The 17,787-nt window shown below is 35.5% G+C and overlaps 2 protein-coding genes across 3 annotated transcripts; both read right to left on the reverse strand.

Moving 5' to 3' along the window:
• Positions 1-663: 663 nt before the first annotated feature.
• LOC122309347 lies at positions 664-4,159 on the reverse strand. The gene is made up of 2 exons (XM_043122823.1): positions 2,806-4,159; positions 664-1,315 (listed from the first exon to the last, which is right to left on the reverse strand). Exons 1-2 carry the CDS (start codon positions 3,937-3,939, stop codon positions 917-919), a joined length of 1,533 nt encoding a protein of 510 aa, XP_042978757.1. The 5' UTR covers positions 3,940-4,159; the 3' UTR covers positions 664-916.
• A 4,574-nt stretch (positions 4,160-8,733) lies between these two features.
• Positions 8,734-12,774, reverse strand: LOC122311042 (serine/threonine-protein kinase PEPKR2-like). 2 transcript variants are annotated; one of them, XM_043125392.1, is made up of 5 exons: positions 12,568-12,774; positions 12,012-12,054; positions 10,961-11,878; positions 10,296-10,592; positions 8,734-9,374 (listed from the first exon to the last, which is right to left on the reverse strand). In XM_043125392.1, the coding sequence occupies exons 3-5, from the start codon at positions 11,697-11,699 to the stop codon at positions 9,010-9,012; spliced, it is 1,401 nt and encodes a 466-aa protein (XP_042981326.1). In that variant the 5' UTR covers positions 11,700-11,878; positions 12,012-12,054; positions 12,568-12,774; the 3' UTR covers positions 8,734-9,009. The 2 variants fall into 2 exon arrangements, with proteins under 2 accessions (XP_042981326.1, XP_042981325.1); XM_043125391.1 differs by having other exon boundaries at positions 12,012-12,088.
• Between the last annotated feature and the right edge of the window lie 5,013 nt (positions 12,775-17,787).

Genomic DNA, 17,787 nt, shown 5'->3' on the forward strand with positions numbered 1-17,787 from the left:
GACCCTATGGCCTATAATTCGAGAGGAAGCACTTTCAAGATATGCCAAAGCCCATTAAGATTAAAGTTTGTTTAGTTGGGCCCACTGCACTTTTGGATGGTCCAACTAAACGAGAGCTATTATATGTTTTTTTACATCGTTCTCTTTGGTCCACATGCTCCTTAATCAGAGAAAATCCGTCATCTATCATCTATTGGAGATGCCGTTAAACTTTCAGCGTCGGAGACAGAAAGAGGGAGGGCGTTTGATGTTTAATGGAAAGAAAGAAAAAAAAAAAAAAAAAACAATTAGAGTCCTGTTAAATAGTTGGGCAACAAGATAGAATGTATCTCGCCTTCTATAATGTTATAGAAAACCAAGAGGACTCGAAAAAGGAGGAGAATGAAAATGTTTTGAAAGTGCATGCATGCAATACATGAATTTCACATTCTAAGCCAGGGAAGGTTAAATTTTCTGGGTCAACAGCACCAAATGCTTTTATTCCGTGCTTATGTCCCGAACAGAAACTATACATGATGCAGGCCGAAGATCGATGTGATTGAGTATTGATGAGTAGGGGCCGCGTCCGGGGTGTCCACAACCTAAACTGCCCACCAGATCATGATGACTAAACTACTTTAATTTGCAGTTTGCACTCTAAATAATGCCGTCCTTCTTCTGTGGTTTGAGATGAATTTGGTAAAATCTTTATTCATTTGATCTTTTACATGATATAATTGAGGAAGAGGGAAATACATCATGATGCAGAGAAAATGAATCACATGATGATAAGCATGCATCCTTGTCTTGGATCGACTAGAACAACAATCTGGATTAATCTGGCCTGCCGGATGAAGTGAAACAGTAATTTCTTTGAATCAGAAAATTAAGTACGTACGTTCATAGATTACGATATGTGCTCCAGAATTCATGCAAATCAGCGACAACCACACCAAGTACTAGAAGTGGTACTGCTGTTCCTGTTGACTTGTTCCTCCAACTTAAGAGTTTTCACCTCGTTCAAAACATTTCTGGCCCACTCACCAAAGTAGGTCTCGTTGTATCCAATTTTGCCGCTCTTGAAGATAGACATGCAGCGACGATCATCTTCAGGGAAGGGGCATTTTTCCCCGTTTGGATCACGCCAGGCGCCTTGATGTCTCATCCCGGACCAGCTAGCTATCCAGTGGTAGACATACTGCCCTACGCCGGCGAGTTTGAGCCACCCTTTGGGGAAGAACTCCATGACGCTGCTGTTTCTGTCCATTAGGAACATGTTGGTCAACTGGGCACCGTGCGGAGATATTAGAATATCTGTCAAACTCATCAGATTCACCTGCCATGGATCAAGCAATTAATGCATTGCAAAACATATGAACCATTGTTAGCCTACATATAAGTTCCACCTAATGTCGGATGGAATCTGGGATTCTGGACACCCTTATGACGGTTTAGATTATACATGATCAATGACAAGGCATGCGGTAGAAGAGTAATGTGACTGGGTAAAAAGAATCATTGGAGCATGCATTGCTAGATTGCCCTCCAAATGTGCTCTTAAAAGTGTCTCTAGTGTATTTTTTTTTTTTTTAATGTTAAAAGAATATATGCAAATTCACTAGTGATAAGTTTTTTAACCATTTTAGGAAATAGAAATTATGTGTACAAATCTCAAATAGACAAGTTTCATAAAAAAAGGGATCCCCACCTTAAAAAGTGTCAAAAAAAAATTATTCCTTATTGGTAGGTCTATTTTTTAACAAAATACTTGATGAAAGTTATCGATTTAAACTTTGATAAGAAATAGTGTCCTCAACCGAGCATTGGAATTAAGTGATCGAAGCGGATTCCCATTTAATATTAGAATTTTGCTATATACAGTCACTTTTATATATTCTTTACAAATTTCATTGATGTGATTGATCAAAATAATTAGTAAAATATGTAAAGAATACTCAAAAGTGATTGCATATAGAATTTTTATTAATGTTATTATAAGCAACTTAATTAATTGGGAATAGTAGTTTTTGTTTCACTCCACTCAGTTGCTTTGAATATACTTAGGGAATAAACAAACAATTAATGCCTTTTGTCATGACTCATAATCTTCCTTTATCAACTAATAAAAAATAATGCTAGAGGCCGTTATGCAATCTTCATTATATTAATTTCACAAACTTAAGTGTTATGAAAGAAGAGTTAAAATAAAAATGTTCAAATTTAAGACTTTCAAGTAAAAATTAAAGAGATGTAAGAACTTAATTATATAATATTTATTATTGTTAGTATAAATATTTCAAACAACATTAAATAAACAGGTACTGTTTGGTCACATAAAATTTTCATCTTAAATATAAAATTCATATCTCATCATTATAACTTTTTTAATTCTCTATATAAAATATAATAAATAATTTAACTTTTTCTTAATTTTTTTAAATTTTAATATAATAATAATATTAAAACATAATATTTTAATATTTAATCTTAAAACTCAAAATTTTCATCTAAAAAATCTCAGTTACCAAACAGAACCTAAAACCATTCCACATAGATCACATCAATGTATCCTAGCTGTATGCATGGGTTTTACAACCGATTTAGAAATTCAAGAAAAAAGGCTAGAACTGCTAGCTCATTGCCAGTTGGGATATACATACTTTCGCACGCAAAGTTCTTCAGATCACATGATCATGTAATATTCTCTAATTAACTTCTCATGGCGGCACTTGTATACACAATTTTGACCCAATTAGGTATTAAAACGATAAAAAATCTGAACCAACGGTTTTCAAATGATTCTTTTAAAACAAAAAAAATACTGACCTGCTCGCAAACGCTGAGATTATTGGAGTAAGCCACCGTGAGCCGGCAACCGTCCACCTTAGCGCACTCCCTCTCAAAGATTCCGATCACCGCCGTATCATTACTGAACGATCTCGGCCCTGTTCGCATAAACATGGTCATTCCAATCACCGGTACTCCCCGGCTATTCACCTCGGTACCCCTCCCTTCCAAGCTCACGTTACAGTACACCCTAGCCTTGCACCTCATCAAATCATACGCTTCCATCCTCCTCTCCCTCGACATCCCTCCCTCATTGTGCCTCATCACCACAGACTTCTCAAAGCAAACTGGCTCATCTTCACCAACCTCTTCGAACCCTTCAATGTACGGTTTCCCACCGAAGGTGGCATCCATTAAAGTCGTCAACCACAGTCCCATCTTGAGCCTGAGCTCACCCCAGTGGTACAAAACCCACCTAGTTGGCATCGCGCACCCGTTGTTCCTGTGCCAGGCCACGAAAGGTACCATAGCCGACAAACCATGCCATATATTGTCGTAGTTGTAGTGGTTGTACGACACGAAGGTTAGGCCCTTCATGAGCGTAGCATTGAAGGGTAAAGTCTCTGGCCATGCGAGTGCGTAGGAGTTCCAGGAACCGTCATGCTTGTCACGCCCTTTGAGGCAAAGAAGCCTGCCCTGTGAGGATTCCGAGGGGAATTGCTGATATTGCACCTCACCTTCTTCGTGAATATCATACATGGAGCTCATGAACCACGTATGGCCTTGAAGAGCGGTTTGTGTGTAACGTAAATCTTTGAGTGGGAGAAACGTGACCGACTGTCGGAGGTGGTCGGCCATGGATTTGAGCTTGTTGGTGCAGATCAACTCGGTGGAGGAGGTTCCGATGGTCGTGTTGATGACTCTCTGCCATTGGTGCATGAGAGACCATGAGGGTGAAGGGGGATCAGATGGTGGGGTTTGGAGGGAGTATTGGATATGGAGGAGAACGAAGAGGACGACACAGGTGGCTAAGACAAAGATGGACAGTTTAGGGGAGTAGGCATGAGAGAATAGTGGTGATGAGAGGGCGCGTTGGTGGTGGTGTTTGAGCCGGTGAGCTTTGCTGGAGGTGGGACTGACAGTTCTATCTATTTCTGGAGGCGCTTTGGTCATGATGGTTCAGAGGGAGAAAACGACGGATCGATCGATGTTAATGGATATAACACAGATGAAGGTTGGCTTCGTCGGTTGATGCCTTTGAATTGAGTTTCTCTGCAGCTCTCTAATTTACAGTACTAGTACTGGGCACCCCTCTCTATCTTTCCTCTCTCAAAAGAGTCAAAAGTAATGTGGCCAGTGGGCCTCTGACTTCCCGATGGATTGATGCGGTTGCGAGAATTGTATGGCAGTTTCATAAAACTTTAATTGCATTTCTTTTTCACGTTTCCCTTCCCTTCTCTTTCCTTTCTCAGATTCGATCAATTTACGAAATATTTATTCTATAATAAAAATAATTTTAAAATTTGACATATTATATCAAATAATATCAACTTATAAATTTATAATTATGAAATATATAATATCCGACAGACAGATATTAGATAATTAATTACAAACTATGGTAGCAGCCAAAAGGTATATATAGTATCAATTAACTTGTCGATGCAAAAAAAATGGGAAGAGTATCAGTTCCAGTGAGCCTTCAGAATATGATGTATGAGTAGCAGTAGGCTGTAGTACATCAGAAAAATAGGTAAAAGAAAAAGAGAATTTGTTTATGGTAAGACATATAAATAGTTAACCAGTTGTATCAATAAGAAAATGGTACAGAAATGAGAAAGGTAGGTAGGTAGTTGTGTCAAGGACCTCGGATTTTATGGCTGGAAATCTGAAGATCATGTGTAACTGTAAGACAGGTTAAGCAATCAGTGGAGCTTTACTCGGAACGTGTTAGATGCAGATCCATTATATATATTACAGTACCGTGTGGACCCCGTAATATCAAACTCTTGCATTCCAAGCAATTTACCTTGGAAAAAAAGCTTCCAAGAAAAATATACTTTTGTTAAAAAGTGAGAGAAAATAAAGAAAAGAAATGACAAGGGTTAGTCAATAAATAAATAATAATAATATTGATCCAAAAGCTATAAATGATACTAATTTAGTTTACTTTTTAACCGTTAATATCATAACATACATTTCACCATATTTTTAAATTTGATGTCCACGTAGTTCACTCTATTGATATTAATATAATGGTAGCTCTTTTTTTTTTTTTTCTTTTTTTTCTTTTTTTTTTTTACAACTTTGCTTATCTATCAGTATTCAATGACTTAATATTGTGTTCATTCATAATACAAATGCATTTTAATTCAGCCCATAGGTTGCTCATTCGATGACTCGAACTTGTAACATAGTCTCTATTCCGATATCTATTATTACATACCTATTCATTGATCTAAAAACTCTAAAATTATTGAATATTAATTTGGTTAAACTTTTGACTCTCATAATCATAGCATGCTGCTAACTGCATAACTGATGCATAAGGTTGTGTATCCATTCGGCTACGAATTCATTATCCGAATCCGCATTGAGATATTTAGAAGTGGGCAGATATTTTTCTAGGCAGAACGGGTCAAAATCTGAACTGGTATCCAGTTTTGGATGCATTAAATAAAATCCAGATACTTGAATATCTGGGTTATAACCTGATACCTAGGTTGCAAATTCATCTGGTATCCTTTGTAAGGCTTTTATGGTACTTCGTATCGCTTTTATAGGAAGCAAACTTACCAACTATTTTTTTTATAAATTTATATATAACTATATATATATATATATATTAAGAGCCTCAGCATTAATAATCAACCTATGTCAATGTCATTAATTTGGGTAACACCTTCATTTACAGACAAATAGAATAATTTAGACCATTTTTTTTTCTTTTTGATACAAGGGGTTGGAGGTTTCTAATTTAGGTTTTTCATTTGGAGAACCGGGTGATCACATGCCATCAGGTTATCAGGCTCTTGGTAATGTACCATTTTCGAGTTGCAATTGAAGTCTTATTTCTTTTAAAGTACATAATTTTTGCATAAACAAACTCATATTTGGTGCTTCCTATGCTCATTTACTGGAATGCTATTACAATGAATAATACAAAATTATTACAATAAGTGTTGCTCAAATGATCTTTATCTATAACTTCACCCATTTTCCTCATTAACCCCCATAATGCATATTCTAGCACCATGTATCCTCTACTAAGAAAATCATTATATTAGCAAGTTGATAATGACCATGACCAACGTCTACACAAAAACAGAGGTTGATGAGAACGGAGTAATGGTCAATTTCAAATACCCGAGTTTTAAAGGTAAAAGTCCACCCATTTGCTAGTGATCCTAGTAATAAATATATTCAAAGACTATACATGATGGTACTTGATAAACGTTTTCCTACGACAACATCAACAACCCAAAAAAAAAAAAGCCTTATTCTCGCAAAAAAAGTGAAAATTAGGCGAAGGGCACATTTGAGGTCTACTTAAATTATCTTGTCTTTGTGAAGCTACTTTAATATGGTGCTCCATTTTCTTAGGGATCACATTCCTACGTGCATACCAAACCAAAACATATAATTGGCAAATTCTCCTTGCATTTGGATATGGTAGTATACTACCTAAAATGAGTTAAAAGGGCTTTACGTTCTTCGCTTCAACCTTTTTGTACAAGAAAATATGTCCCCACAAAACATCACACTTTTATTACATGATTCTTTATTACATGATTCTACATACTCCACCTTTTGAATATTAATTGGTTTACTTTCTAATCAATTTTGAGTGCAGATTAAGCCTTGCACAATCTCCGTCGAACATACAATACTAGAATGAGTAACCTAATGGCTCTAGGCTTAATAAGAAAATCGTAGATAGTAAGTCAAGGATGAAGTATCATTTTTATAATGGCATCCAGATTGCCTTGAGCAATTGCATCGAGCTTTAAGATCAATGAGATCAATAAACTCAACCTTTGTAAAAAATCTCGTACCATAGACTAATTGCAAGTCTTTTTTGACTCTTTTTGCCTTTAGAAGGAAGGATGGTGTGGAATTTTCAATATTTATGAAGGAAAGTACTAACAGACTAGTGTTTTTCTTAAAATCCAACAATATATGAGTAGAACCAAAACCATTACCACCATTGGCGTTGTCCCAACAATACTGCTAAAACTATCCTCCATCTATTGCAAAATAAATAAAGAGAGAATATAATAGAAATAAAATGAACAGCAACATAAGTTTTTATAACCCAACACAAGCTAGATTCAAATATGATGGCATGATTTGCTAAATTGCTAATGTTATTGACAAAACTCAATAACCAAAAGATAAAAACCATATATGCAGATTGATCAAAAGTGATGGGCCTTTGATTATTGTGCCTATATGTCTTTAATTATTGTACCTATGTGTCATGGGCTCAACTATTTTTTTTTTTTTTTTTAAGGAATGATTTGTATAAATTTTAAATAGAAAAGATTCAAGTCTTTATAACAAATTAAACCTCACCTTAAAAAGATGTAAAAAAAAAAAAAAAAACCATTCTTTATTAGTGAGAGCCATTTTTTTTTTAAATAAATGATTTGTATGAAGTTTATTTATTTGAAACTTGGACCTAGTATTACTCTCTTTTTTTGGCTCACTTATGTTCAAACAGTAAATAAACAAATAGTAAATGAACAGAAAAATTAGAAAAAAGCTACACATCTTCCTATTATTCACGCAACCTCCACGTACTATACTTTATTTAATTTTTATCATTTTTTTCTTTTATCAAATATTTAATATAGAGTTTTGCTACATACAAGCACAGTTGCGCACTAATCTGTGTACCAATACTGATTTATTCATACTTAAAATTTAAATTAACACTGTTTTCAATAAAATCTACTTTTTGACCAATCACATCACATTGATGCACAGATTAGTGCACAATTGTGCTTGCAACTATACTTTTCCTTTAATATATGGATAATGAATGACAAAATTTAATTAATTTAAGAAGAATAAACTATGTAGAGAGAGAAGCATGAGATTTTCACTCATTTCAAAATTGCCTTCCCCCTTTTTAGCCTTTCATCGCCAATTTTGAACACAATCGATTTGGGGGAATGCATTTTGCCAGAGAGAGAGAGAGAGAGAGAGAGAGAGTGAGAGAGTGATTTAAAAATAAACTAACATCCCATATTTCTTGGTCTACTCCACATATACACCAGATCCGATTCAAAGAGGCACTCATGACAAAAATACACTGCGAAGCAGCATTTCAAACCTCTTTATATTACCGAAAAACCCAGGTACATTTGTACATAAATATAGTTGCCCGCAAGTTAAGACTCCATTGATTGATTTGTTTTTCCGGTCAACTTGATTGGAAAATAATCATCATGGGTAAGGAACAGATCATACACTCCATAAGAAGACAGGGAAAGAGAAGCAAAGCTTAAATGTGAAGTCACTTTATGAAGGATTTGTACGGTATCAAAACCGAGACAGTCTTCTATGTTATTGATTTGGGATCTCATCCAACTCTTTTTCATGTCTAAGCAGTACCTTTTTGCTAAAATCAGCAACCCAGTTCCACCTTCCAAGGTGTTTCCCACTTTCTAAAATTAGAGGAGAACATCCGGGTAGGAATCAAAGTCATTCATTTTTTTTCCCAACTTATCAAACAAATCCTAGTAACAAAGAACCCACCAAGGCAAAACGGTGAAAAAAGGAGTACCAACCAACAAAAAGTTTTATAGGTGCAGAAGAATCTACAGCTAATTAGCACAAATTTCATTAGGTATATTTTATAAAGATTTGGGGCCACTCTCACAGCATGCCATACTCAGTACACTGTCAGCTGCTCTAATACAAGGCATCAAACTGCATGTTCATGGCCAAGGCAAATCAAAATATCACAATAGCTATTTACATTAGAGATCTACAAACCAGAGTCTCACAATTTTAGATATGTCATGGCTAAGTGAACAGTTTAGACATCGCCACAAAGCACTAGCTTATGCAATAGTTTCCCCGTACTCTACCTAAAAAAAGGTGACTCACCACTTTGTTCCAGGTAAAGGTCAGCTGGTTATTTGCCTTCTTTCTGCACAGTCAAGCTCTATTGATTTTAAGTCAACCACGCTATGGGTATGAGTGGCGGCTGTGTCAGCAGGTTATACAGCCAACTCAAAACGCTGTACAGAGATTATTAACCTTCATGTTAGAGGAACATTCTTGCCGGATTGGGCTGGTGGGGCTGCAAAGCCTACTTCTCTTCGGTTCGGAAATCCTCACGCGTGAAATCGCAACTGCAAGGGCATCAATCAATCCACACTCCTGCTCTTCTGACCTCCTACTTGAACCATCAAATGATGAATTTTGGCTAGAGCCATCACTGAGAAAGTTGTTGGCAGTAATCTTGTTTCTCTCTGACTCCACTCCAGTTACAGCAGTCAGTTGTCGGGAAGTAAGTTTTACTTGGTTTCTCGTTTTTGACTTGAATGTTAAAGTCTCCAATGTTTGTTCCGTGTAGAACAAGAGCCATGGATGTCCTGGAAAATTACACTGCTCGATCAAAAAGTCATAAATGGACAGAAATAAAATTCCATTTATTCCAGCTGAATTAAAATAACAGAAATTAATTGCATACTGTATCACAAGATCGTGCAATAATTACTCCATTAGTCAGGTGAATGTAATAATACATAAACTGAGACTGCATTAATGCAGTAATCTTAAGGTAATGGTTCTAAATTTCACTGCTAACATTATATATAACAAGCCCAAAATTGGAGTTTTCCAAATCTCAAACAGGCTCCTACTAAAATGGTTGTAATTAACGTATTCCATTTGCCTGGTATGACTGGTGTAAAAGCTGGTATAAACAGCAGGTAACAGGACCAGGATCCTCAAGTAGAACCCATATATATTACAATAAAGTAAAACTCTATGACCCCATAAGACGAGGTTGGATAGGCTTGAACAATTGCTTGCTGGGTCAATTTGAGGAAAAACTATACATCCATAGCATCAAATTAGTACTTAATTTTGGTTTCTGTACAGATGAACCAGCATGGCCTCCTTCCTTCTTTTTCTTTGATTGACATAGGTGACACGTAAAGAAATTACTTAAATTCATCTTGCCTGCTTGAAACTTCAGCCAACAGAAGACTGCATACTTCCCTTCAAAGATTGATAAAACTTAATAGAACTTGAACAATAAAGATGCTTGCATAAGATTACAGGAATGCCCAAAATAAGGAATAGCAGGAGTGGATTCCTGAAAAAGCCTCCCATAGAAGGCAAATAAAATTTCTAGCCTTTTCTGATAAAGTAAAATTTCTAACTTGGCAATTGAAAATACTCATTTCTTTTCACTAGGTAAAATTCAATGCTTAAAAAAATGTTAAGAGGCTCCAACAAACACACAATAATTCACTGTATTAAAATAAAAGAAAACGTATGGAGCTTACTTAATACTTCATCAGCAGTTAGCCTTGCCGAAAAATCTCTTGTCAGCATACGTGCAATCAGATTCCGGGCAGGTTGAGAGACAGATTTCCATACTCCACTCTCAAAGTCAAGGTTCACCTTCTTGATAGCCTCAAAAATTGCCTCCACAGAATCACCCTGAAATGGAAGCATGCCAACCAAAAGGGCGTGGAGGAGGATACCGGCACTCCAGATATCAACCTTTTCTGAGTAATCACCAATCAAAACTTCAGGGGCAACATAAGCAGGACTTCCAACCACACCTGCCAGGCTCTGACCTGCAGAAAAGAAACAGCAGCTTCATTTTACACCAATCTACTAAAATTTGAATGCAGTGTGCAAGAAAAGAAGAATATTAAAAAAAGTGGGGCAAAAATCTATATAGCATGTTCAGTGACTAAATGGTAAGAAAACATCAAGAAGTAAATTTCAAAAAAGTTTGAAATCATTGTTTACTTGATAATCAATTCTTTTTCTTCAATGAACCATTTGACTCATTCAATCACATCTAACCCAACTTTATGCACCAAGCCAGCCAAATGGAACCATGTGTGTGCCTGTAAATACATCTTTGTGCGTGTGCCTGATAATATTTAATGGTGCCAAATTGCATAGAAAACCAGTATCATCAACAGAAGATCATTACCATTAGATACCCTCACAGCTAAGCCAAAGTCTGCAAGCTTCATCCGTCCTGAACTAGTAAGCAGGATGTTTTCTGGCTTTATGTCTCGGTGAACAACTCCCATATCATGGCAATACTTGATAACCAAAATCAATTCCTTGAGTATATTAGCAGCTCGATGCTCGGAATAGTGCCCTTCCCTAGCCATCTGATCAAGCAACCGCCCACCAGAGCAGAACTCCATTACAAGATAAAAGAATTCTGCATCTTCATACACTGCTCTCAGTGTCACAACACCAGGATGACCAGAGAGATGCTGCATTATCTCCACCTCCTGATATACAAGCTCCTCACCCTTACGCAAGGTCTTGCATGCAAACTCTTCTCCACTCACTTTACTCCGACACAACATCACTGACCCAAACTTCCCTTGCCCAATAATCACACCCAAATCATAATCCTGCTCAATTTTCTTCTTCCTACCCATTTGAGTTGCGGCCTCGATACACCCTATTTTCCTCTTAAGACCTCTCCCTGGTGTATTTGGGCTGGTGCTCCCACAAGGTGGAGCAGTAACAATTCCTTGAAATACGTCCTTACCTGAACCAACTTCTTTAACTTCATCTTCCTTGCACTTCTTTTTGTGCCTTGAGCTGTTCTCCAGTGACAAGTGACACCAAATGGTTGTCAATGGTTTTGGAGAACTGTGATTTAACCGTAAGATTTCCAATCCCTTCCTTTTCTTCCCAAGTGCCTCCATGACACAAATCAAGTTAGAAAGTCGCACAAAATTGTAAATGCCATGAGCACCTGAAGAACTATTTCATTCGCTGTAAAATTGACGGAATCTCTCTTGTAATCCTCGTACCAGATTGTAACCAGTTTAACTCTCTTAAAAACTCTGGGATAAACCGCCATCGATTTCCTTATTATTGAGTTCTGCAGTTTCGAAATGGGTATGACTCAGAACATAATTAACCGTTATCAATTAATATGAAACGCCATAAAGTCTCAAATTGACACGATGATCATAATAGCGATTCACAAACACAAATAAGGGCAAAGTTAAGACCTTTGAGCATCAGAAGCCGCTTGTTCTTTTTCTTCCGCCCCATCTGACAATATGATTCACACGTTTCAGCCATCAATCTGATTTGATTAAAAAAAGAAGCTGAGCACGTAAGAACCCGTAGGGTACTACAAGATAAAAATATGCCCCAGCTGTTTGCTATAAGATTTGAGAAAACTAAAACTTCCATCAGCTGAGTAATAATGGAACCATATTCGATGTCGTTAAGGTCAAATTCTTTCCTTTTCTTTGGTAAGGTTAAGGTCAGTTTCTCAACCTCCCGAACAAAACCCGCTGAAAAAATAATTTCCCAATTGTTTTCTTGAGATCCAAAGAGTCTAAAATCAAGCCAATTAAAAAGAAAATAAATGAAACAAGAATCCAAAGTTTTTTTCCGCTGTTTTCTCATTGACCAAACAGGAATAAATCTCAAGGCACAAAAATAAAAGAACAATCAAATGGGGAAAAACAAAAAATAAGGTTAGAACGATTTAACTGAAAGATAGATTGGGAAACGCAGAAAACCAAATATATGGGAAGCATCGGTGCGTGTAATTACCTCCATAGATTCGAAGACAATGGAATTAGATGGAGCGGTGATTGGAGGCTACTGTGCTAAAGGATGGCTTTGATGGAAAGAGAAGGCAGGCTTAATGCAGCATGTTTGAGAGAGAGAGAGAGAGAGAGAGAGAGAAGAAGAGAGGGGGATGGGGGCGCCAGCGGGGGTTCACGTCACGTGCAAAGGACAACGTTGGTAGATACTTCTGTTGGTCTCGCGCGACCCCAATAACTACAAGTATAAATTTGGTTCCAAGCGCAGTATTATGTGACGGTGACCCGCTGGAAGATTCCACTTATACAAAGATCTTTTCTCTTTTCTTTTCTTTTTCTCCCCAGTTTTTTATTTTTTAAATTGAACTAAAACTAAGTTGGGAAGAACTCCTTTTTACTTTGTATCATAATCTATGCTTTGTCATTTCAAAAAATAATAATAATAATAATAATATATCCTTTGTTTCAGTTGACTGATGACGCGTGTATTTTCATTATTACATATGACAAAATACGACAAGACTTTCATATATCCATTGGAAAATAATAATAAAAAAGAGAGGATGATGTTTTCTGCACGATTTTATTACTTTTGTAACTTTGTTACAAGGAGACTGATACATAGACTTGATATTTAATATCATCGCTGACATATGACATGATTTCGTCGGGATGGTAAGAAGAGTGACCATATGTAAATAATTATAAAATTATTATGAAATTATAGAAAAGAGAAAGCCATAACGTATTATAAAACTTTTAAAAGGAGAGAGAAAGAGATAGAGTTCAGAAATGTTATAAAACTTATGAATTTCTTAAAGAATTCAACGATATATATAGGCGTACAAAGGGAACTATACTAGCTTACTATGTTGCACTATGCTAGTACTATACACTATGCATATGTCGGTCAACTCACTATGCTTGTACTATGCACTATGCATATGTCGACCAACTCACTATGTTAGTACTATGCTAGCACTATGCACTATACATTTGACGACTAGATAAATGTGGTCATACAATTCAAGATAGTTTATAACACTTCCCCTTTGGATGACCATATTTAAAGAATATGTCTCGTTAAAACCTTGCCAAAGAAAAACCATGTGGGAAAAAAACCAATGGCGAAGGAAAAAGAGTACAGTATTCATGTGTATCGCCGAGTGCTTTAGGATTGCCTCATTAAAACCTTGCAAAGGAAAACCCAGTGGGATAAAACCTTAGCGAAGGAAAAATAGTACAATCAGCACAAGTCTTCAAGACATTACTTCCCCTGAAAAGTGCATGATAACAGGTCTTCAAACCTCCGCATTCCAATGTTCTGCATAATCTTCTTAAATGTTGCAGTTGGTAATGCTTTAGTGAATAAATCTGCCAGATTTTTACTTAACCGTACATTCTTGATATCAATTTCAACTTTCTTCTCATGAATTGCAATGATCTTCTTGTGTGTATCTGAAAGATAACTCGCATCTGTACATCCAACTAACTGTGGACTTGATCCATGTTGATAAAATAATCACAACTGGATCTTTCTGCTCATCACTACTCTTCTGGAGTTGTACTCTTCTGGAGTTATTGTAAATAACACAGTTAGTGGAGAATTCATCAACATTAAACCGCTAACCTCATTTTTTTTTTTAATAAAAACGGTGGCCAGCCTTTTAAGATCAGACAAGCACCGCGGATTTTCAACTCATATGTAGGTGTCAGGCGTGCTGTCAGGCGCCACAGAGCTATGAAGCTATATTTCGTCTCTTTTCTCTTGCTTCACGAGAGATGTTGTATCATAATTTTCTCTATAAAAGAGATATTCAGTTCATCTTCATTCGCATCTCATCTTCTTCACTTTTCTATAATCATACTGCATTTTTACTCTACAATCTCTTTCTGCATTCTTATCCTGCAATCTCTCTCTGCAATGGCTCAGCAATATTCTCAGGGTCAATATATGAGGTATTCTGCACCTCGTTCATCAACTGTTCCTGCTTCTACCACAGGTGCTATCATGCAATATAATGATCTGACCCGTAGGTCAGATAATGAAGCTATCTATGAGCTTGTGAGTCTCGGTACCCGATACTCATCATCCATTGTCGCATTTTCTCAGCGACTGCAATCCAGAACTTGTGGAGTTGACAATTTCCACGAGAATATTGCTATACTTCAGCGACTTCTTCTGGAGTCCAACATGAAGATAGAATCAATAAAGAAAGAGAATAGGAATTTAAAATCCTTACTTAAATCTTCTTTTCGATTACCCACCCCTTTAAATAGGGATGCTATGCAGATTCTTGAAGAACAAGAGCGTTTGAAGAATGAGGCAAAGTGTCTCAAATTTTTGTAATTCTTGCTTCAAGATAATAAAATAATATTTCACAAATATTCATATTTGTGTTTCTATCTTTTGGTAGATGTTATGTGTGCTCTCTTTTATTTCTTCTTTAATAATGCACACTTCATATCAAACCCATAATATGAATCTGAAATACTAATTGTATTAAAAGATGGTATTTCATGACTAATAACATCATCCATCTCCCCTTGAAGCCGCAAGGGTTTCAGATTTATATTTCAAATATGTGCAGTTTTTATGAGTTCTTCTGGAGCCTCAATGACATTTAAATCATATATATAAACTGCAATAATAGCTTGTTTTCATTTGCGTTTAGATTGCTTTAGATCATATAAGGATCTTTGAAACTTGATAGAATACATATTTTCAGATGTATTCATATTAGAAGTTTCAGACATTTTCTATCATTCAGGGATTTTCATATATATATCATGATCCAATGATCCATATAAATATGCAGTTAATCATGCATATCCAAACTCTCGGTAACTTTCAAGCTAATAAAAATCTCAATATGATTTCAACCACTTTAAAATCATATCAATATTGTTTCTTCGAGAAACTAACTTGTGATTTCTATATCACATTTTCATATTAAAAGTTTCAGACTTTTTATATCATGTATATAAATATCCACTGATATTTAATAAAAATTACCTCTTTAGGTGTTTGGATTTCAAGTCTATATTTATCACATTTTACTTAGTGATATCAATTCTGTAGGAATTGAGAAACTGACTCGTGATTTATATATCACATTTTTATTTCTTTTCCATAAATACCCACTGACATTCAACAAGCATAACCTCTTTAGGTGTTTGGACTATAAGTCCTGATGCATCATATTTTACTAGTGAATCAATTCTGCAGGAATTGTTTCTTTCAAATTTGGCAAATATTTTACGTCGTATTCTTCGACGATTCTTGATTCACTTTCATCATTACTTCTGGTAATGTCAATTGCCATCTCATATGGAAATACATTGTCGACAACAATTTTATTTCTATCCATAATTTCTCCATTATTCATGAAATGTAACGAGATCTCGTTATTTTCAGGTACTTGTCCCTCTTCAAGGGAAGACATTTTCATAAAAAACCTTTTCAGGAGGCACTCTTCAAGAGTTTATATAGGAGAATTTTATACAGAGAATTTGGATGGACTTTATTAGTTGTTTTGTGGGTATGGCCTTTTCAAGAGCACCAAATTATTTGTGCCTTTTTCTTTTGAGATACTCTATCTTTTGTATCGATAAGTCTCACATGCATTTATACATGTCTTTAGACTGCTGAATTTCTTAATTGTCCTACAGGGACTTCAATCCTTGCTGAGATTTTAGCAGCTAGAATATGAGACATTTTTATCTTATTGTATCCAAAATTTAATTATCATCTGAATTTCTGGTTCACATATGATAATCAAGATAACGTCGAATAATTTCATCTTATTTGCTTTAAGCAAATTTTTCATTTCATTTCTGGTGATAAAACTTTATAGTAAAAGAATCTTCTGGTTCTTTTATGGACGTCCATATGAAAATCATTCGACTTATCGTAATTGATTTTGGATGATCAAGATAACCATGAAAAGATACAAATATTTTGAATCATATCACCTTTTAATGCATCATAATATTTGATTCAATAATTTGTATAATATCATCTCAAAGAGAAAGCTTACAGCTTTTCCAATATGAGCTTCTGGCCCAAAAAGATATTCATTATCACGTCCAATCTCTTAGTTTCTTTGAATGAAACGCATCATTCTTTTCACTTCAGGGAATAGAATGATATAAATTCATTATCATTCACTTCAGGGAATGATGTAGATCTAGTAAGACGTGAATAATGATTCTTATCAAAAACTCATTATTTTGCTTAGTCACTGATACAAATTTAGAATATATTGTGAACGTTTGCATTTTATATTGCTACTTCAGAAGCATACTCGATATTGCTACTTCAGGAACACATTCGAGACGTTCATTCAAATATATATTCTTTTCACAATTTCAATTATGCAACTTCAGGTGTATAAATCATAATGAGTTTTTGGTACAAGTATCACTCATATGAGATACTCAGTAAAATTATTGATTTAGGGCGATCCTTCAGGGATGCTCCATTTCCATTCTCAGATAAATCATATCATCAATAAGTATAAAAGAATAAATAAAACTTTCATTATTACAAAACATTGCAGAATATAAAAATATTTTATAATAAGATAAAGGAAATACATTAATTAAAAAGGAACACTTTCATGATCAACTCTACCACTAGAATTCTCAAAGAAATCAGAAACATCAAGGCTTGTAATATCTTCTCCATCTATAGAATCTAAAGCATATGATGGTTCAGTAAAATTTGTTTCAAATTTCTTTGTTTTTTCTTTTATAGAAGATTGGTATAGGTCAACTAAGTGCTTATTTGTACGACAGATACGAGCCCAATGTCCAGTCATACCACATCTATGGCATCCATCTTCATCTTTCTTTAAAAATTTGTTTTGGGGACCTTTGCCCTTCTCTGAGTTGAACCACTTCTGGTGGTACGATGTATATCTATTATTGTCCATTTTAGTGTGGTCACTTCTAGGACCTCCACTTCCATAGTTTTTCCTACCACGTCCACGCCCTTGTTTTCTTTGAAAAGATGCACCATTCGCTTCTGAGAATGATGTAAATCTAGTACCATTCACTTCAGGGAATGATATAGAACCAGTAGGACGTGACTGGTGATTTCTTAACAAAAGCTCATTATTTTGCTCAGCTAATAGAAGACAAGATATAAGTTCAGAATATTTTTTGAACTTTCGCTCTCGATACTGCTGCTGTAGGAGCACATTCGAGGAATGAAAAGTAGTAT

This window comes from Carya illinoinensis, chromosome 5 (genome assembly GCF_018687715.1).
Source record: "Carya illinoinensis cultivar Pawnee chromosome 5, C.illinoinensisPawnee_v1, whole genome shotgun sequence".
NCBI classification, from domain to species: Eukaryota; Viridiplantae; Streptophyta; class Magnoliopsida; order Fagales; family Juglandaceae; genus Carya; species Carya illinoinensis.